General features: G+C 40.4%; 2 protein-coding genes across 3 annotated transcripts in view; one reads left to right on the top strand and one right to left on the bottom strand.

Moving 5' to 3' along the window:
- Nucleotides 1-13,547: 13,547 nt before the first annotated feature.
- Nucleotides 13,548-19,826, bottom strand: CCDC127 (coiled-coil domain containing 127). 2 transcript variants are annotated; one of them, XM_032234488.1, is made up of 3 exons: nucleotides 19,746-19,826; nucleotides 17,429-17,560; nucleotides 13,548-15,359 (listed from the first exon to the last, which is right to left on the bottom strand). In XM_032234488.1, the coding sequence occupies exons 2-3, from the start codon at nucleotides 17,550-17,552 to the stop codon at nucleotides 14,683-14,685; spliced, it is 801 nt and encodes a 266-aa protein (XP_032090379.1). In that variant the 5' UTR covers nucleotides 17,553-17,560; nucleotides 19,746-19,826; the 3' UTR covers nucleotides 13,548-14,682. The 2 variants fall into 2 exon arrangements, with proteins under 2 accessions (XP_032090379.1, XP_032090378.1); XM_032234487.1 differs by lacking the exon at nucleotides 19,746-19,826 and adding an exon at nucleotides 19,400-19,586.
- Nucleotides 19,827-19,831: 5 nt separating this feature from the next.
- Nucleotides 19,832-21,816, top strand: part of SDHA (succinate dehydrogenase complex flavoprotein subunit A) — a 47,844-nt gene continuing 45,859 nt past the window's right edge. The window contains exon 1 of the mRNA XM_032234485.1: nucleotides 19,832-19,921. Coding sequence (XP_032090376.1) covers nucleotides 19,841-19,921 — 81 coding nt within the window. The 5' untranslated portion in view covers nucleotides 19,832-19,840. The remainder of the gene's footprint in view (nucleotides 19,922-21,816) is intronic.

Here is a 21,816-nt window from a genome sequence, read left to right as displayed (position 1 = left end):
TTCAGTGTTGATATTTGTTTTTCCTTTTTTCCATGATATTGATTATAGTGAACAATATGCACAACATTTATCACTGCATTGGTTCTGTTGAAATTAGTAGGACTAAATACTACTTGCAAAGGCTTTAGAAACCAGTTTTTTAAAACAGAGAGTAATTAGAGGGAGTTTAACATTTCCAACAAAAAATCTCCCACGGTTGACTGAAAGGGAAGAGATCATTCAGTTATATACTAAAAATAGTATATAGTATTAAGAAAAACTAGATTAGAAGAAGATGAGCATGCTTTTAAAATTGGGGGAAGAAACATCAATACCTTACACTGTATTGATAACATTACACTGATAAGTTGTGTTTTAAATAACAAATCAAATCCATCTGTACATAGCAGAAAAAAAATTCTAGTAGTTCCTCCAGTGTCTCTGTATAGGAGTCACAATTCAGTAGCAACTCAGAATGTTGCCAGCAGTCCATTTTAAGCCCTGATCTCTCCTTCATAATTTGGAGTTCAGCTATTTTTAAAAACATGGAAAGAATTCCAAAAAGTACATTTTTCATATTTTCTTCACCTTGTTTGTTTTCAGATCTTTTCAAAAGTTATGTAGTATTATTCATTTTTACTATCTTCCATTTTTAGAATTTTATTTTATTGGAGTTCCTGGCAAATTTATTTCAAGTAACTTTTTGTTAAGGTAGTTACGCTCAACTTGAACTCTTTCCTATTTTAATTTTTTTGCCATGGAGTCCCTAATTATTGTTGGTCTGAGTTTTAAAAAACCATTGTTAAAGTCCAAAATAAATGTTCAATTTCACAGAATTTTAATTTTCCTTAAAACCATGCCTTGCAGTAAAGGGGGAAAATAGGGCTTGCTGAGGCAGCAACAGACTATGGCAATTCCTGCAACCTGAAACAGCTGATCATCGGGAGGCCCATGCTGAAACTGAAATTGGAATTGAAACAGGCTTTGCCGTTTACTGCAAGGAGGCAAATTGTTGGGAGGCAGAGACAGATTTTTTTTCTTGTGCTAATCAGGCTAAACTGAAACAGGCTGTTTACTACAAGGAGATAAGTCAATAACTATAAATGCCTATAGAACAGTGATGGTGAACCTTTTGTGGTTCACATGCCAAAAGCGGGGGAAGCGCATGTGGGGTCATGTGAGGGTGTGCTACACATGGACACGCTTCCCTCCTCTCTGCACATGCATGTGCGACCAGCGCTTCCCCCCCCTCCACTTTTTTTGCCCTCCCCAGGTTTCAGAGGCTTTCTAGGAGACTGGGAGGGCGAATATAGCATCCCCCTCCTGAGGCCCTCTGGAGGCTTCAGGAGCTTCCCTGAAGGCTCCGGAGGGCAAAAAACAGCCCTACGGCCAAACCGCAAGTCACTTCCAGTTTGCTCGTAGTGCCGTTTTTTGTCCCCTGGAGCCTTCAGCCTTGACTTAAAACAATGCTTTAAGTCAAGGACTACATTCCAGACTGCATGTTTCTCCTATAGCCATAAAATAGTGGTAGTCCATGCTACTGCCCAGTCAAGAGAAAATTAAATTTTATTTTCTCATATATCATTTCTCTCTTAAGAAGTACATCAACAATACTCTGTATTTGTTTTATTTTTTTTATTATAGTCCTTTTTGTTTTATGTAAAACAAAGCTATATTTTCAAAGGGTATTTATGAATAGATAATTACAGAGCTTCTTCATCAATATGACAGCAAAGGTTGTTCAGGCAACACTGACCAAAGGGATCAAAGTTATGGCTGACATTCCTGCAATCAAGTAATCAAAATTTGGAAACTTGGCAAGCTGCCTGCACTTACATCCTTGATTGCCTTCCTGTGAGCTTGTGGAGAGAGCAGGAGTTCTTGTTTACCTGGCCTTGGAGCTTGTCATCCAATGAATAGTGGGGACATTGCTGGGGTGTCTGTTGCCTCTTCTGGAAGGTTTAGTAATGTACTTCTTGATCATGTGGTCAGGCTCTGCACAACAAAAACAAAGGGCAAGTTCTCTGTGCTGTTGCTGTTCTTCTGCTCTTCAGGCTTGGTGAGTGACAGGATGGCACACATGCGCATATAGTTCAACTCAGGCTAGGGGCAGGCTGGTGCATACATCCAGGCACATGCAGCTTGACTACAAATTCAGCTCCATATTCATATGCGTGTACACCCTGAGTGCATGAGTTGAGCAGCGTGCACATGCATGCCGGCCCCCCTCTTTTAGACCTGGTTCCAAATAGGCCAGTAGTGGGCCAATAGTGGTATCACCACAGTAGTGGCTCACTACTGGCCTATTTGGAACCAGACCTAAAAGGAGTTGGGACCCGTCATAAACGAGTTAGATGAGGGGATAAAAGGAGAGCTCATCAAATTTTCAAACATCAAGTTGGGGGAAATAGTCAATATTGTATATGTGTCAGCCTCTGCTTTGCTGTTGCTTCGGCTGCCATGAAACGGGGAGGGAGGGCATGGTATTTGGGTGGGGTTACTAAGTGTGCTGGAGGAAGGTTCTGGAGTTCAACTGCTGATTGGACTGCGCATTCGTGGGAGTTTCCCGCCAGGAATAACGGCACCGACATTCCATCTTCATGATGCCTTTTGAAGTTATCTCGTACCTGACACTTGGGAGAATTATGATTGGACTATAACTGTGATGCCAAGGGGAGAGGAATGGGCTATTCTATATCAATCGCTTTCGCGCCTAAATATTCAGATTTCGCTTCGCTATGCCTTTAATCATTTTTAATTAGTAAAAGTACACTTGATTTCCACACATGGAGTCTCGTGGTCTTTCTTTCCTAATTATTTAATGAAGAGGTGCTGACAGTAAGCGAAATCTCACTAACACCCCACCAGGAGATTACAACCTTCCGTGGGGGGTGTACTTGCAAGAAGAAACGAAGAAAATGTCTTTGCACGCAAGCGATGAAGAAATTGAAAAGGACACTACTGATCCATCATTACCTGAGAGAATGGCTGAGTTGGAAATAGCGGGCCCTGCGATCCCCCCCCCCCGTTGGTCCTTATCTGTGGGACAAAAGGAGGACAGCACAAGCTGGGATGCGGGAGTTACCAGAAGAAAACATCAGGCAAAGCCACTTGAAATGGGGGCCGAATGAAGGCCCTGAGAAAGAGTTCAGCCGGAGGACTTGGAACAAAGGTACTCTATGCAAAGATTCGGGGAGGGTGAAGAGGCCGAGGGGGAATGGAAGCGCGCTAACCCAGAGACAGCTTCAACCCCCCCCCCCAGCCAGGGGGGCTGCCAGAGCAGGGGGAGCCCCAAGAAGACGCAGAATGGCAAAAGTCCCTCCCTTAACTGTAAAGTATGACGGAAATCCCAAGAAACTGGGCCTCTTCATTATGCAGGTTTATAACTTTATGGAAATTTATGGGCCCGATTTAGAATCGGATGACATGAAAGTACGTATGGTGTTACTTGCTTTGGAGGAAGAGGCTGCCGACTGGATGATGGGTCTGCACCAAAGCAATTCCCCCCTCCTGAGGAATTTTGATGCTTTTATGACTGCGTTCAAGAGACGATTTGATGATCCCCTCACTGAGAAACGGGGGAAGCTGAAATTTATGACCCTCACACAGGGAGATAGGCCAGTGTCTCAGTACATTCAGGAGTTTCAACACCTCTGTACTTATATGAGAAGATGGTCTGCAGAAGCGCTTTTGGATAAGTTTGCATTGGGCTTGAATGAAGACATTTATCAACAATGTGTTAATCGCCACCTTCCTAAGCGCGTTACTGCTTGGTATGAAAATGCAGCAGATATTGAGCTTGATTTAATTAGACTTCAACGTGCGAAGGAGGAGAGAGAGAGAGAGAGAGAAAGAGCAGCAAGATCTCCCCCCCCCAACTCACAAGCCCCCTTTCCGAGTGAGGAGCGAAGGGAAAGGAGGCCCCACAGGCAAAGTCAAGCCGTTCACATTTTTCGTTGCGGGAGGGGAGGCCACCGCACTCCGGAGTGCCGCGCTAAGCTTCCCGCGACCACCCCACCCCCTGCCAAGAGGGAAGGGAGATCAAGCAAGGCCCCGGACAAAAAGAAAACGGAAGCTGCTTTCGCCGCGGATGCCACCACCCCACCCCCCCGCATTTCAGACAGGACATGGAGGGAGAAGCTGACGCCTCTACCAGCTCTTCCGATGACGACGCCTCGCCTCGCTGGGTGAGTTCAAACAAAGGCCCCATGCTGATCCCAATAGAGTTAAGGGTTCCGCCCGATGGGGTATCAGAGCAGCTTCCCGCCCTCCTTGACTCAGGCTGTTCCCGCTGCATGATAAATCCTGCTATGGTGGAGAAACTAGGCCTCAAGTTAAAAACTTTGAAAACCCCTATTGTCTTTTGCCAGATAGATGGGTTCATAGCAGGGGGTGGCCCAGCCCACTTCTATACTGAGCCTCTAGAGATGAAGAGGGCTCCCACACCGAATTAATCTCTTTTATTGTGGCTCCTGGAATGGACAGGCCCCTCATTTTAGGCCTCCCTTGGCTTCGAAAATAGAACCCTCGCATAAATTGGAGGGAGGGTTGGTTGGGCATTCGCACAAGCACGCCTCCAGAGGGGAAGGGCGTTTCCCCGGAACCTGTTAGCTGCAGTTCTGCTTTGGCCGCCAGAGGGCAGGAAAGGATTGAAGGAGAGGAAAAGATTCCAAAAGTGTATTGGGACCTGAGAGGTGTTTTTAGTGAGGAATCTTCCGATAAGCTTCCGCCCCACAGACCTACTGATTGCTCCATCGACATTTTGCCCGGTATCAAGCTTGCAAAGCCCCAAATATATTCCATGTCCCCAAGGGAGATGGAGGAAATGAGAAAATTCATTGATAAAAATTTACAACGGGGTTTCATCGAGCCAGCACAGCCCAAAGTAGCTGCCCCTGTATTATTCAGAGAGAGGAAAGATGGCTCCCTGAGGCTTTGTGTTAATTTCAAGAATCTGAATGGGATCTTGGCCCAAAACCTCTACCCATTGCCGTTAATGAAGGACATGTTAGCCCAATTGGGGAAGGGCCGCATTTTCACTAAACTGGACCTCAGAGAAGCGTACTATAGAGTCCGCATAAAGGAGGGGGATGAGTGGAAGACTGCTTTCAACTGCCCCCTCGGCTGCTTCCAGTTCCGGGTGATGCCTTTTGGCCTGTAGGGGGCGCCTGCAGTTTTCATGCAATTAATTAATGAAATCTTGCATGACCACCTTTACAAAGGTGTTATCGTATATTTGGACGATATCCTTATCTATACTCAGACTTACGACGAACACGTCGCTTTGGTCCGCACTGTCTTGAAAAAACTCAGGGCCGCTGAACTGTATGCCAAGCTGTCCAAGTGTGAATTTCACCAGGCGAAGATTGACTACCTAGGGTATCGTATCTCCCCCGCTGGCATTGAGATGGACCCTGGGAAAGTGAAGGCGGTCACTGAGTGGGAGGCACCCCGGTCACGCAGACAATTGCAAAAGTTTTGGGGTTTTGCTAATTTCTACCGTCAGTTCATTCCTTCTTTTGCCAAAATTGCGCTTCCCATCACTAATTTGTTGAAGTCCAAAGGGGGGCCTAAACCTAAGCCTAGCAAACCACTGGATTGGACCATGGAGTGTCAAGCTGCTTTCGAGAAGTTAAAGCACCTCTTTGCTGCGGAACCAGTTCTGAAGCATCCTGACATGGACAAGCCTTTCGTCGTCCAAGCCGATGCCAGTGACGTCGCTGTTGGGGCCATCTTGCTACAAGCCAACGACCAAGGTAATTTGCAACCTTGCGCTTACACCTCCCGCAAGCTCACAGACACTGAAAGACGTTGGGCCGTTGGGAGAAGGAGGCATTTGCGGTGCGCTGGGCCCTGGCCACATGGCGCCACTTCCTAGAGGGAGCTAAACACCCTTTTGAAGTGTGGACTGACCATAAAAATTTGGAGGCTTTGAGGACCCCACGCCGCCTATCCCCTAAACAGATGCGCTGGGTCCAACATTTCAACTGTTTCAACTTCACACTCAAGTACATCCCTGGAGGGAAGAATTTCATGGCTGATGCTTTGTACAGACTCCCTCAATACAACTGCTCTAAACTGAGTATTGTTCAGCCTGTCGTTCCCACATCCAGCCTTGCGGCTCCAGTGGTCACTCGCCAGCAGGCACGCTCGAAAGTGGAGGTGCCTCAGGATTTTCTTTCTGACCTCAGACGCGCCCTTCCCCAGGATGACTGGTTCCAGCGGCATCAGGATGAGTGTACAATGAGGGACGATTTACCATGGATCGGAGCCAAGCTTTACGTCCCAACCTCTCTTCGTCTCGTCGTCCTCCAACGAGCTCACGATTCTAAGTTGGCGGGTCACTTTGGATTCGTAAAAACATTGCACCTAGTGAAGAGACAATTTTGGTGGCCCTCTTTGAAAAAGGACATTGAACTTTATGTTGCCAGTTGTCCGGTCTGTGCGGCCGCTAAACGGCCACCTGGAAAACCACAAGGCTTACTTCAATCTGTCGCCTGCCCTGTCACCCCTTGGAGGGAAATTTCGATGGACTTCATTGTCGAGCTTCCTGAGAGCCAGGGGCACACCGTCATTTGGGTTGTTATAGACTTATTTTCAAAACAAGTTCATTTTGTTCCATGCCACAAGATTCCTTCTGCTAAGGCACTGGCTAAACTCTTCATTTCCCACATTTCCGATAGAGGTGTCCAGTTCACTTCTGCTTTCTGGAAGGAATTTCTTACACACATTGGCTCCGCCCAGGGCCTAAGCTCCGCCCACCATCCTCAGACTAATGGGGCATGTGAGAGGACTAATTCTGTTTTGGAACAATATTTACGTTGTTTCATTAATTATCAGCAGGATGATTGGGTGGACTTGCTGCCGCACGCTGAGGTGGCCTACAATAATTCGGTCCATAGCAGCACTGGTTTCACTCCTTTTCGTGTTGTTTTTGGTCAGGATTTTGTTCCTATTCCTGAGCTACCTTGTGAACAACCGCAAGTTTCTTCTGTCGCTGAGTGGAGCGAACGTCTGAGCCATGTTTTGCCTTTAACTCTTGCTACTTTGGATGCTGCGCATCGTGCTCATAAGAAACAGGCTGATAAGAAGCGTGCGCAACCTTATCAGTACAGGGAGGGTGACCTGGTTTATTTGTCCACAAAATTCCTTCACACTATGCAAAAGTCGAAATTGGGGCCTAAGTACGTTGGTCTATTTCCCATCATCAAAGTCATCAATCCTGTTTCCGTTCATTTGCAGCTGCCAAAGCATCTCAACTGTGTTCATCCCGTGTTCCACATTAACCTCATTAAGCCTGTTTGTGTTTCTACTTTACGTCCGCCTGTCGACCCTCCACCTGCACCCCTGTTGATTGATGGTGAACGTCACTTTGAAGTTTGTGAGATACTGGACTCTCGACGCCGGCGTAATCGAATCCAGTACTTAGTGGCTTGGAAGCATTTTCCTCCCTCTCATACGGAATCGGTTGACAAGTCCCATGTTCGTGCCCCCCCGGCTGCTTCGACACTTTTATTCTGCTTATCCTGACAAGCCTTGATTTTTTTTTCTCTTTCCTCCCCCTTTTTTTTCTCTTCTGTGTTGTTCGTCTGTTTGTTTGTGTTTTCTCGTTTTCCAGGCCTGACTGCCTTTTTCCGGGGGACAGCTGGATGTCAGCCTCTGCTTTGCTGTTGCTTCAGCTGCCATGAAACGGGGAGGGGGGCATGGTATTTGGGTGGGGTTACTAAGTGTGCTGGAGGAAGGTTCTGGAGTTCAACTGCTGATCGGACTGCGCATTCGTGGGAGTTTCCCGCCAGGAATAACGGCACCGACATTCCATCTTCGTGATGCCTTTTGAAGTTATCTCGCACCTGACACTTGGGAGAATTATGATTGGACTGTAACTGTGATGCCAAGGGGAGGGGAATGGGCTATTCTATATATCAATCGCTTTCGCGCCTAAATATTCAGATTTCGCTTCGCTATGCCTTTAATCATTTTTAATTAGTAAAAGTACACTTGATTTCCACACATGGAGTCTCGTGGTCTTTTTTTCCTAATTATTTAATGGAGAGGTGCTGACAATATGATAGATTCATGATACAGAAAGATCTTGATAGACTTGAACATTGCACTTTATCTAACAAAATGCAATTCAGTGGTGACAAAAGTAAGATCTTAAAATTAGGCAAGAAAAACCAAATGCAAAGGTACAGAATAGGTGATATCTGGCTCAACAGCAGGAACCGTAAGAGAAATTTAGGTATCCTAGCAGATCTCCATTTAAGTATGAGCTGTTGGAAAAATGCCGTTGCCAAAAAAACCAGTGCAGTCATAGGCTGCATCAACAGAAGGACAATATCATGATCATGTGAAGTGATAGTACCACTTTATTCACAAGTAAGACCACACTTGGAATGTTGTATTCAGTTCTAGTCACCATGATACAAAAAAGATGTTGAGACCCTAGAAAGAGTACAGAGCAACAAATATCATTAGAGATCTGGAGACTACACTATACAATGAACAGTTAAAGGAACTAGGTATGTCTAGTCTAACAAAGAAAAGATGGTGTGACATGATAGCAGTCTTCTATTACTTCACTATTTGTGCAGCTACTACAGAGAAGAGAAGGTTGACCTATTCTCCTATGCACCTGAGGGCAGAATAAGAAGTAAGGAAGATTATTAAAGAGAGATCCAATCAGTGATGGGTTGCAGGTGGTATGCCCCAATAAAGGCGTACTGGTGCCTGCCGGGAGCACCGGGTATCGTTCCAGTATGGTGCTCCGGAGGGCCCACCTGCCTGCCCACCATCCTTACCTGTATTTGAGCTCTTTGGTGTTTCCGCACATGCACACAGAGTGTACAGCGCCTGCATGACCCTCCGCTGAGCAGCTGGAGTGTCGCAGAGGTGTCACAGAGCATCACAGGAGGTAAGGATGCATGCGTGTGTTGCGTGTGTGTGCGTGCGCATTGCACCGTACCGGTTGCAACGGGATCTGGAATCCACCACTGGACCCAGTGTAGAATTAAAGATAATTTTCCTGACAATTAGAACAATTAATCAGTGAAACTGCTTGCTTTCAGAAACTAGGTGATTTTAAGAGATTGGACCATTTGACTGGAATGATATGGGGTTTCCTGTTCAAGCAGAGGTTTGGATTAAAAGACCTTCAAGATCCCTTTCAGCAGTTATTCTATGATTTTATATTCTGCTATTGTACAGAAAGTTATTGTTCCACATGAGACCTAGCAGCATCTCTTGAAAGAAGAGGATTATTTTTAGCATGAAAAATATAATTAATATTAAAGTTCATTGCACAATCAGCCAGAGGTTCAGAGTGGATTTGGAATTTTTATCAATGAATCAAGACCTGGGATATATTATTATTGTATGGTTCATCATAAAGCCAGATGTTCAGACTGGATTTTGCATTTTGTCCATCTATTGAGTCCTTCCCAAAGAACTGGAATTGGCAGAAGTGGATGTTTGATGGTAGTATAGGTATTTTTTCAGGACATAAGCTGCATGTAAGCTGTAATTCCCTATTGCAATTGACTGAAGTAAGCTTGTCAATGTTGATGATATTCAAGTGGCGCTCCAGTTGTTTTGGGATTACACTCAAAGGCCTACTAATTTTACCACAGTTGTTCTATTTCTATTTGCAAGTGTTTCATTTTATTATCTTCTTCACTTCCATCTCTTCTATTTTGCTGTCTCCAGACATTGCCAGATCCATTATTCAGACGTTTTTCTTATTTGAATAACCATTTGTCTGAAGGGTTTCCTGCCTAAGCAGGGGATTGGCTAGAAGACCTCCAAGGTCCCTTCCTACTTTGTTATTCCATTATATTCTATTCCATTCCATTCCAACTGTTAAGAAAGGAGCCATAGAGGTGCAGTGGTTAGAATGCATATATTGCAGGCTAATTCTGCCCTTAGCCAGGAGTTTGACTCTGACTGGTTCAACATTGACTAAGCCTTCCATCCTTCTTGTCTTGTTGAGGCAATATGCTGATATTTGTAAATGCCAGAGAGTGCTATAAAGTACTATGTAGCAGTATATAAATCTGCAATTCCTATAAAATCTGGCATGTTATATGACAGATGCCTGCCTGTTTGAATTCTAAAGATCTAGAGTACTTTAGCCTCTTCATTTTCTATTACATTCTCTAGTAATAGTCTCACCAGTTCTTGCTTGCAGGCAAATGGTATGTCTTGCAGATCTTCTAATGCACTTTGTCATTGTTGCTACTTTGTCATGTTGTTTGTTTGTCAGCCTGTGCAATTTTCTTGCAGCAGCTAACCAGATGGCCCACTGTGACTTCAACTTCTTTGCATAGGTGGCTCCTACTGTCTTGTTTTCTCAATTCTGACTTTTATGTATTTGTTCTTAAGGCTTGGTCTTATGCAGCCAGAATTAGCCCCCAAGACTCTTTCTTCAACTTTCCTGCCCTTATCTATTGCCAGGTTCTATTATCTGCTTTACCTGTTATTCACCATAAGCCATGATGGCACAGTGGTTAGAATACAGTACTGCAAACTACTTCTGCTGACTGCAGTTCGATTCACACTGGCTCAAAACGAGGACCCAGATTGTTGTGGTCCTCATGCTGACTCTCTAAACCGCTTAGAGAGGGCTGTAAAGCACTGTTAAGCAGTATATACAGTGGTGATCTGTTGCGGGTTCCCACGGGTTCAGCCAATCTTCTAGCTAAGGATCTGCACAGTTCGGCAAACCCACAAATCCCATCCCTAGCTGGCCCCACCCACTACCTCACCTGAACTGGTAGTAACAAAAATGCTAAAAATAAAAATAAGTTCTGGCAGTCAGCTGTGCCACCCGATCATTGGAACATTTTTAAAACTTTTTTAAAAGCAATATTTAACTACCAGTTCGCCCAAAAATGCTTTTTAAACATTTTAAAATGCTTTAAAAAGTAAAAAAAAAAATAAAGTTCCAATGATCAGTTGTGCAACAATCAGTTGTGCCACATGATTTCTAGCGAATATAAATCACATAGCACAGCTGATTGTCGCACAGCAATTTTTTTACTACCGGTTCAGGCAAACTACAAGTTCGGGCAAACTGACCTGAACATGTAGCATTTCACCCCGGTCTCTATGCTCAAAAGTGGAAACATTCAACACTACCCTCAAGAATGGCCTGGTTGGTGAATATGATGGCATTTGCAGAGGGGTATAAATTAACTTCCTTGATTAAAGACAGTACAATATCTACATTTATGGCTGACTGGAAATCCCTTTTTTATGATTAGATAAAAAATAGAGTAATGATCTTAGAGCTTTTGTTTGTAATTTGTAATTACTGTATATTTGCTGCAAAGGAAATCAATCTTCTTTCAGGGTCTTTTTTTCCTTTTGCACTTTTTTCTTAATTCTATTAAATACACAAGAACACACTTTGATTTATGTAGCATTTTGATCCTTTCGACTTTTGTGATAGGGATTGGCAATGTTTTTCTGTCACCTTGGTATTACTGCCCAGCACTCTATTACAAGTTTGTGTGAATTTCAACAACTTAGTTTGAGTACTGTCTCCAGGGTGCACAAACCTTTCTGTCATGTTAGCTCATTACCCTTGACATATAGACAATATACTGTTTATACCTCCTCTAATCAAATATCTGAATTCTAAACATCCCCATGATCATCAGACATGTATTTTCAATCCAGTAGGATACTTCTTTAATGTAAGATAACCTCCTTAGTAATGGGTCTCTTCCGTTTTGTGGTGACAGCCTGTTATTCCAAGATTTTCATTCTTTATTACTCATCCGGGCAAAGTATGTAAGGAAACTAACACTACTATCAGGACTTTTTTTAGAAAAACAAATACATCAGAGTGCTTATCAGATATGAGCAGCCCATTCCAGGGGCTCATATAAAGTATTTAATAACATTGTATTTTTTTTTCAAAATCAAATTAGTTATTGTATACACTAAGTGATGAAATGGAGTTTCAAATATCAACATTTTGAGGTAATATTCTTTAATAGTGGAGAAGGGAAGAAATAACTCAAAACCTGTAATATTCAAATTTTCCATTATTTCCTACCTACAGTATCTTGAATGAATGTAATTTGTATTAACATATCCTTGCCTATACTTGAATGTATGCTTTGAAGACAAAGAGTAGCAATGGAGACATTTTAATGTTTAGATTTTTTTCATGGGAAAGAAGTTTGTTGATAGTCATATTTACCTGAAATTCAGCTATGATTATGTTCTTTAAATTCTTTAATATCTGATCCCCATAGATATTGATCATCTGCACAACTTGCTCATGCTCCTTGTCAGATCTGTCTCAACTTGGACGTTGAGGAAAGAAAGACCCTCGACTCCATTTGATTGAAGTGATAAGATTCTTTTACTAAATCAGGCAGTTGTAATGAAAGTAAAGCTGGTATTCCCGCACAAAGGTTACACTTTTCCCCCTTTCCCTGCTCCCCCCATTGACCAGTTCAACAGTGTCCAATATTATTCCTTTTTGAATTTTTGGAAACCACTTTGATGTTGGTGCTTCTTGATGCAGTTTCTCATTCTGTTCCCAGGCCATCTGTCTTTGGCATCTGGTTTATTCTGGTTTGCCACCTCTGGTTCTTGTCAGCTTGTCTTCCCTCCCTCATTTGTCTTCCCCTTCCCATGCTCCAAATTCTTTTCCCCTACTTTCATTTTATGGCAGGATGCCAGCAAAATAAAAAGCTGAAGATGGTGAACGTGACTTTTATAGTGCTGGAAGGTACATGAATATTTCCATGGGACTTCTATTTTTCCCATTCAATTTATCTATTGCTTAATTTACTAAAATTACTAGTATCTTATGTACCAGACAAGTTCATTTAATACGGTGAAGCTAAAAGAACTCTTAAGTGAACATATCAACAAATTTTAAGCAAGAAACTAAACAGTAAAATTGATTTCCCCCGCCCCCAGAATTCTATTGAAAAGTTCATCACAAATAAAGGCAAATATACACTATATTGCCAAAAGTATTTGCTCACCTTTCTTTACTGACATATGGAACTTATTGTGACATCCCGTGCTGTACACCACTGCATCCAACGCTTTGCATTGCACTTGGTGATGTATGGCTTGGATGCAGCTGTTTGGCCATGGAACCCCATTCCATGAAGCTCCCTGCACAGTATTCTGGAGCTAATCGGAAGGCCATATGACGTTTGGAGTCTGTAGCGATTGATTCTGCAGAAAGTTGGCGACCTCTTCGCACTATGCACCTCAGCATCTGCTGACCCCTCTCCATCAGTTTATGTGGCCTACCACTTCATGGCTGAGTTGCTGTCATTCCCAAACACTTCCAAGTTCTTATAATACAGCTGACAGTTGACTGTGGAATATTTAGGAGCGAGGGAATGTCACGACTGGATTTGTTCCACAGGTGGCATCCTATCACACTCCCACACTGGAATTCACTGAGTTCCTGAGAGCGACCCATTCTTTCACATATGTTTGTAAAAACAGTCTGCATGCCTAGGTACTTGATTTTATACATCTGTGGCCATGGAAGTGATTGGAACACCTGATTCTGATTATTTGGATGGGTGAGCAAATACTTCTGGCAATATAGTGTATATATGCCAAGATAATGTTGCAGGATCCAATCTGGGTTGGTCACTGGGACAGGAGGTTTAATTTTCCTAGCTTTCGCATTAGTGCTACAACCAATCCTCAGGGAACGTCTCTCTACCAGAATATGTGTTCATCAAAAATTCATCTATTCAGGCAGTAAATACCTTATTCTTTTTACTGGATGTATTGGCAAACATATTTAATAACTGCAAGACATAAATAGAATCCCATTCTTATTCTTTGCATTTAACTACTTTCCTTTGTAAAGATCAATGAAATCACATATTTTAAACATTAATCTGATTGGTTGGACATAGTTTTCATCATTGAGATGATGATCTCTATGTTTAAGTTGGCAATTTGTAAGGATAACCATGTGTCAGGATGATCAATATATAGGGAATGGATTGTATCTGCTGTACAGATAGTCTCAACTTGGTTATTACCAATCATAGTTACAATTAAAAAGGGGGGGGGTTATAACCTGGATTCAAAGTTTCCATAGTTGGGCCCAGTCTGTAGTCACATGACTTGGCAACATGGCGATATTTATAGCCATTTGCAGTCACGTGACCACATTTTACAACAGTTTTGCCAAAAGCTAGCACTCCTATTTTTGGCAAAATTGCACTCATAGAGAACCAGTAATTCTCTTAATGACTTCAGGGATTTTCTTAACAACTGCTGCAAAATGGTCATAACATTTTACAACCATTACAACCAGTCTCCATTATAGTTGTGTGTCAAGGACTATCTTTGTTTGAGGGTCTGAAGAATGAAAAGCATGACAGCATAGAAAGGACTGTAGAAATGTGGAAATACTATTTTTAAATAAATCCTATTGAACATACTAGCACTGCTAATACAAAAACCACATATATTTAGTTGCCATACATTAATATGGTAACATCCAATACAGATTTAGATTAATCAAAATAAGACTGGTATTATTAGATTATGAATGTACTTATGACAGTAACTAAAGATACTGATATATACCTCACAAAGTTATATTGATATCACAAACCAGTATGAGGATTCTGTGGGTTAAATTTTAACAAATCTGGAGAGGATTACATTGATATAATACAAGCTAGAGATGGTGTAGCTTTAGCCAGTGTTTCCCAAAAATACTTTCTCTGCCTTCTTAAATTTTCTGACTTCGACAGATAACTCCCAATATCGAAGGTAGATCCACATGAGCTTTCCATTTTGATTTTTATTGGTATTTAATAAATTGCTGCAAGAGGTATCATATCTGAAAATATCTTTCAGCCCAGCTTCCAGTTCCAGTTCCAAACCAATTGGATTAGTTGTTGCTTTGGTTAGCATTTTTTTCTCTACTGCCAACCGATGATATCTTGGCAGTACAAGGCTGCAATACATATCCTGCCTTTCCATTAAAGCTTCTTCAAACTCTTTTAGTAAAATAGAGGCTTTTGTTTGCCACTGATCTTCCTTCTCCAAGCAGTTCTTATACAAAGCACCTGCAGCACCAGAATCCTGCAGAATCTGCTTCTCTTGTTCCACCTTTGTCCTCTCTTCTTCCAAAGTTCTTCTTTCTTCTACCAATTTGTAACTTTGAGAAATGAGTGCATTGCGATAACTTAGGGTTCTGTTCCGTTCTTTTTCCAATTCTAATTCCAAGTGGGCAACCATTCTGCGGTTTTCTATAATTATATCGCGATATTTAGATTCAAGCTCTTTCTGTACAAAAGACAATTTTCTATAGACCTCTCTTTTCTCTTTTTCTATTTCTTTCTTAGATTCTCTGGACCAAATCCAACCTGTAAGACATTAAAATAACCTAGAATGGTAAATAATAGGACTGGTTTCCAACTCAAATTTAACACTATACTATATATACTATATAACTATATATACCTCTGGTGAAATATTATCAGTAGAATAAAGTGGAATCAGAGATCAATGAGCTTATCCTTGGAGCAGGGTAAATCTTACAACTAGATACTTAACTGCATTGCTTGGAAATGGATGGGGGAAGAAAATGAGGTTCTCTTAGAATAGTTCTCTGTATGAGATTGTTTTCTCTTTCCAACTGACTCTTTAAAAATTATGTCATAATATAGCATTTTTCTTCATTTTTATAACACATTGTAACTTATTATTTTCAATTTTAAAAAAATGTTAAATGTTTACTTAGTCTTTTCATTTTCAACCATTAATTATATTGCAAGGGTTATTTTACTATAGTAATGTCACTCTATGCATTGGCCTTCTATCTTTACATTAGAAGTAGTCCTCAACTTACAACCATTTGTTTAGTCACTGTTCAAAGCTACAACGGCATTGAAAAAAGTGACCTATGACTGTTTTTCATATTTATGACCATTGCAACGTTCCTATGATTACATGAACAAAATTTTAACAACTGCAGTGATTCAACTGCGGCAAAAAAGGTCATAATATGGGGCAAAAGTCACTTAACAACTACCTTGCTTAGCAACAAAAAAATTGGTGTCAATTGTGGTTGTTAGTTGAGGACTACCTGTAATACCTTACCCCTCTCTTCATGGCTCTTCATTTAATGTTTGCATGTTTTATGCCAGCACAGATTATTTCCAAAAAGGAAAGAGGCAGAAATAAAAGCACTAAGGGAAAGTTACATCTTATTTTTGTCAGGGGAAAGTATTATGGTCCCTGCCCTTAAAAGTATTTGGTACTGATACTGGCCATCCTGGGTAAGGTTGCCATCTGGAAGTAGCAGATAGGAACAGAGCTGGTTGTCTCATCACATTAGTCCACTCGGAAAAGGGAAGGAGATTCACAGGAATAATTCAGGTCCCTATGTTTTTGGTTGTAGTGGAAGAAGATGATGTCATGGAAAAGGGGATGATGCAGAATTGCAATACTTCTCTTTGATTGGGAAGATGGGAGGGGAGAAAAGGTGGCAGTATAAGCAAAAATGTCATTCATTGCTCCTGCCAAAATCCTCCAAACTATCAAACATTTCATGTCCAACATCATCAGGCAATGGTCCTGGAAAAAATAGCCAAGCACTAAAGAAGGTTGCTCTAAAACCATCATGAAGATTTTTATTTCTCTTCTATTTCTCATTTGCGAGTTGTGCAATAGATTAAGGGGAGCAGAAGTCTATATAAATCATACTATTATGAGGAGAGATAAACAAGAGATGATGTTTTTTTAGCCTGAATACTGAGATCCTGTTCCAGGTAAACATGATGTTACAATCTTTTTCACGAGTGTCTGGAAATAGGAACAGGATATAGTCCCAAAACTAATTCTTAATAGATCTACCTCTCTCTAAAATCTTAAATTGGCCCCTAATTGGACAATGCAAATTAGAATGACTAGAGTGAACAAGGGGCAGGAAGGATGTGGGAGGTTTCATTCAAATTGGGCTGGCAGTAGAATTTTACAATCATTATCAAAGTGGGTTCAATAAATGATCAGAAAAAATATGGAAAAATTATCTTATTGAGTTCTAGACTTAAGAATTATAAACTGTTTTAGGCTGAAGATTTTGTAAGCTTGCATGGCCATGAATTAGAAGTAATCATAGTTCCCCTACTGAATCCCTGTAACATTACATTAGTCAAATTCTAGGCAGTTGGCTGACTGACAGAAAAAAGAAACTTTGTTTCCTGCAAAATCTGAGAGTTGATTATTTTCTTTGATAAAGGAAAAAATAAAAATGTCTTTATTTTTTTCATATTACAGTAATGATAAGAGCTCCTGGTTTCAGGAAGTCTAGGTAATGTTTAAAATAAGCACAAAATATTTGTAGGATGATTCAATGTTAATAATGGATAAGCAGAACAACCTAAATTTAAAAGTAATCAAAAAATTCAAATTTTATTTAAAGATCACTTACGGAAGGCAGCCAATCCCAGCATTGGAACCAACAAAGCATAATTCCATTTGCTTCCATGATCTTCATTATTTCTTGCATTAGGTTGAATGTTCCAGTTAGGAGGAGGGTTATTTAAATTATTCATAGGCAAACCTTAAAATCAGAGAAAACAACTCTTGAGACTCTTATCACCTAACTTTACACTCAGCTATTTAAACTCTGATAGAATTCCCTAAAAATTACTTATATCCATGACATAGTGAGAATACACAAAAAATGTAGGAGAAAAACATACTGCTGCCAAATCTGATTTCTCATATCTTTTATTATGCTTCCCCAAATAATGAAGGTTTGGCCAGATCATCAGCTAGTTCCTTTAGTACTTTGGAATACAATTAATACACTCTTATATTTAAAATCATTCATAAGAAACATGTGTTTCCTGATGATGTTTCTGATGGTCTCAATATTTAATTCTGTCATTTTATCTATTCTTTATACTTTCTGGTAGAACCAGGGCTGATTCAGGGCTAAAGTCAAGTAGGCCAGATTAGAGGAACCAAATTTAGGAGTGCCTGTTCTTATAATCTATTAAGGGAAGAAGGAAATACACAAAGTGATATCCTCTCAGGATATTCAAATCCTGAGAGGAACAGTATTAAGAGCAAGATACATTTAGCTGGAAAAAAAAGCGGGGGGAAGAGCTATATCTTCAAATATCACGTGCTATTATTAAGAAAATGGAGCAGAATTTTTCTCTGTTGCTATGGAGATCAGAATTATGTCCAATGAATGGATGGGAAGTAAATTTTAGGTAAAGGTTCCCCTCGCACATATTTGCTCGTCGTTCCTGACTCTAGGAGGCAGCGCTCATCTCCATTTCAAAGTCGAGGAGCCAATGTTGTCCGAAGAAGTGTCCATGGACACGTAGCTGGTATGACTAAATGCTGAAGGCGCATGGAACGCTGTTACCTTCCCATCAAAGGTGTTTCCTATTTTTCTACTTGCATTTTTACATGCTTTCAAACTGATAGGCTGGCAGAAGCTGGGACAATGGGACCTTGCTCAATTACAGACCATTAGGGATTTGAAGTGCTGACCTGCCAACCTTTCTGATAACAAGTTCAGCATCTTAGCCACTGGGCCACCATGTTTTAATCAATTTTAGTCAAACATTAAACAAATATTACGGTAAGGCCTGTTTGGTGATATATTAAACTATCTCTAGAAGGATAGTCTAGTTTCTTCTCTGAATGTATTTTAGCAGAAGTTGAATAATCATCTTTCAAAGACTTTATCATACTCTGTATTAAATAGAGAGTTGGGTAACATTATCTCCAAAGGTTCTTTTTGTGATATACAGTAATTTTATAAGCAACAGAATTCCCTAATTCTGATATAGGCATTTTTATTTTCTACAGAAATTAATATAGTAATAGGCATGGTTAAAGAAAGAAAATGTATTTACTTTGGGGGGTTACTAGAATTTCTAGGAAATGCATTCATAACCTCCCAATTTAATATTTATCATTTACAAACAACCACCTTATTGTTTTCTCTAGAGTCACTGGAGTTGTAGTTAATCATCATGGCTACATCAGGGCTTTAGAACTCACAGTTTGTTAAGCCGTTTTTCCCCATATAAAGTCCAACATTTAACTGACTATTCTTTAATAAAAAGTTTTGTGGAAATCTATAGGAAAAAATCTTCCTCTAAGAGAAAAATATGAAATGTTCCTTCAAACAGTTGCTTCAAACACATTACATACAAATCTGTATCAGGGAACTTTTTAGCATCTGCAATTTTATCAAAAAATAGAATAGTTATTATACAGTTTTACCCTCTTAAGTAAAAACAGGATTAATATGGATTACTAGATTGTCAGGGCCCAGTACTGTTAATTGCAGTTGTCAATTACGTATATTGCTTCACAAGCCTCCTTTTTTATTAAACTAACAGCACTTTAAATATAAAAACATGCAAACTCATACCAAAAAATCTTCACGAACATTAAATAAAGGTGAAAAGAAAACCCACGACCAGAAGTTCTGGCAAAACAATATTCCAAACCCCGTAGCAGTTACTGAGCACCTTAACTTTCATTGCGCGTGCGCAACGTGAGCATCGTACTCTTAGCCTCCTCTCCACCCCGAGATAAAGCCCCTTCATCGCGAGAGTCAAAACCATAGACGATACATCAACTATAATGGTTTTCCTTTTTCAAAACGGATTGTCCTGGTGGTGCAGTGGAATATTTAAATCTTCGGAGCTTTCCTAACCTTTGATTTTCATACCTTTTCATAGAAACAACGAATGCCTGAAATGATAAAAACCTACCTGGACAGATTTATTTTGGTTTTTTCCTCGCACTGGTGCTAACCAACCAGCGCTCTCCGTGGGACGCTTGCTCAATTAGGCCCCACTTTCCACACATGCGCAGTAGCTTAATATCCTACCAGGTAGAAATGGCGTTGACTTTGGGGAGGCTGCGATATTTGCAGCTGTTCTGCAAGGTACGTCCTTGGTACAGGCCGGGTCAACTATAATAAATTTATATTTACCTTGCGCTCGAGGGTGGGTATTTCAGCTTCAGTCGGAGAAAAGTGGCGGGATGTGCGACTTAATGGGCTACGTATATTCAGGATAAGATACTGGAAGTTTCGGTTCCGTCTCCCCCCCCCCCCCCATGTGGCATTCCGGGAATCGTGTTTCCCATATTTCTATAGGGATATGTTTAATATATTCTATATAAGACATCTTGTAAATGCTTTAACAATTTGTTTTTATTTTTTCCGTCCGTATATTTTCTTGTTGAGACCCGCGTTGAACTTTGTTCTTAAAAAATAAACGTATCTTGGTCTTGAGATTAAAACATAACTTACACAGTAATAGCTTGCTAATATGGAGATGATATATCAATTAGCAGCCCTGATAAGTGACTTTTCTCTAAAATCTCAAAACATGATGAAGATTTGAGATGATACAATATATTTACATAAGAAAGAGGCCTTTTTGAAACCAATACTGTATAAATGCAAGAGACATTTAAAATGATAGAATCGACTTCTGCAAACCTAAAAGTATACATGACTACCACACAATCTTAGTAGCATAGCACTCCCACATAGGAATATTTTAATAGAATGCCTTATAGTAGTGGCCAAAATTGTGGAAACCATTTGGGAAAAGTGCACAGTATTTTTGAGGTTTGATTGCTAATACCACTTTTTTTGCAATAGTACCATAAAGTTAAATATCAATGGAAAGATAATTTAATCAAGAATGTAATGCAATAACTTATATGAAGGATCTTGAAGAAGAGCCAAGGTGGCGCAGTGGTTAAATGCAGCACTGCAGGCTACTGCTAGATCAGCAGGTCAGCGGTTCAAATCTCACCGGCTCAGGGTTGACTCAGCCTTCCATCCTTCCGAGGTGGGTAAAATGAGGACCCAGATTGTTGGGGGCAATATGCTGACTCTCTGTAAACCGCTTAGAGAGGCCTGAAAGGCCTATGAAGCGGTATATAAGTCTACTGCTATTGCTATTGCTACTATTTGCTATTAGAATAGCAGTTATAAAGAAGAAAAGGGAAACACTTAGGCCAAATTCCTGAAGTCTGCACCGAACAGTCCTTGCACTCAACTTTACATTGCATTTCAACATTTCATCTTGTATACACCCAGATGATTTTCTTCTCTCACTTAGGCATAGTCTTTTAATTTTTCTATCATCACTTGCTCTTGCATCTTTTTCTGCCTTTACTAGTGTGGTTTTTTAGTGACTGAGTCTTCTTATACCTCTTCAAAAACTTAGAAATGCCACCTTCTAATTTCTTTATAACTGTAGCATTGTTCACTTGATAATACTATTTTACATGGCTTTCTGGGTGACCAGTCAACTCTGCACCATTACTTTAATTTTATTACGTTTTACAAGCTCACTAAATGAAAGAACAAAAAAAAAAACCCCAACTTGATAGCAATTACAATATCAGATTAAAAGTCTAGATGGTATTTTGTCCAGTTTTGTTGAAAAATGTTTGAAATTAATTCATAATTCTTCCTAATGTTTCTTATCATTTCCTTTTTTAAATATTTTGACAATTGCTGGAAAAATGTAACTACAGATATTACATTTCTGCATACCATTTGGTTATGATGATTTATGTAAAAAATAAAATCACGAAATATAATTAGTTGCACTGTCCCAGGGTCATTTGATTCCCATGTACAACCTTTCTACCTAGCTTCTGACAAGCAGAGTCAATGGGGAAAGTCAGATTTGCTCAAGGATTACATTTCACTTGAACCCCTGCAGTGATTCACTTAACAACTGTGGTAAAAAGTTTATAAAATAGTGTGCAACTCATTTAACAGCTTGTCTTGCTTAACACCTGAAAATTTTGGGA

The sequence above is a fragment of the Thamnophis elegans genome, chromosome Z, assembly GCF_009769535.1.
Source record: "Thamnophis elegans isolate rThaEle1 chromosome Z, rThaEle1.pri, whole genome shotgun sequence".
Taxonomy (NCBI): domain Eukaryota; kingdom Metazoa; phylum Chordata; class Lepidosauria; order Squamata; family Colubridae; genus Thamnophis; species Thamnophis elegans.
The sequence above is the reverse complement of the archived record's forward strand: the minus strand, read 5'-3'. Positions and strand labels throughout refer to the sequence as shown.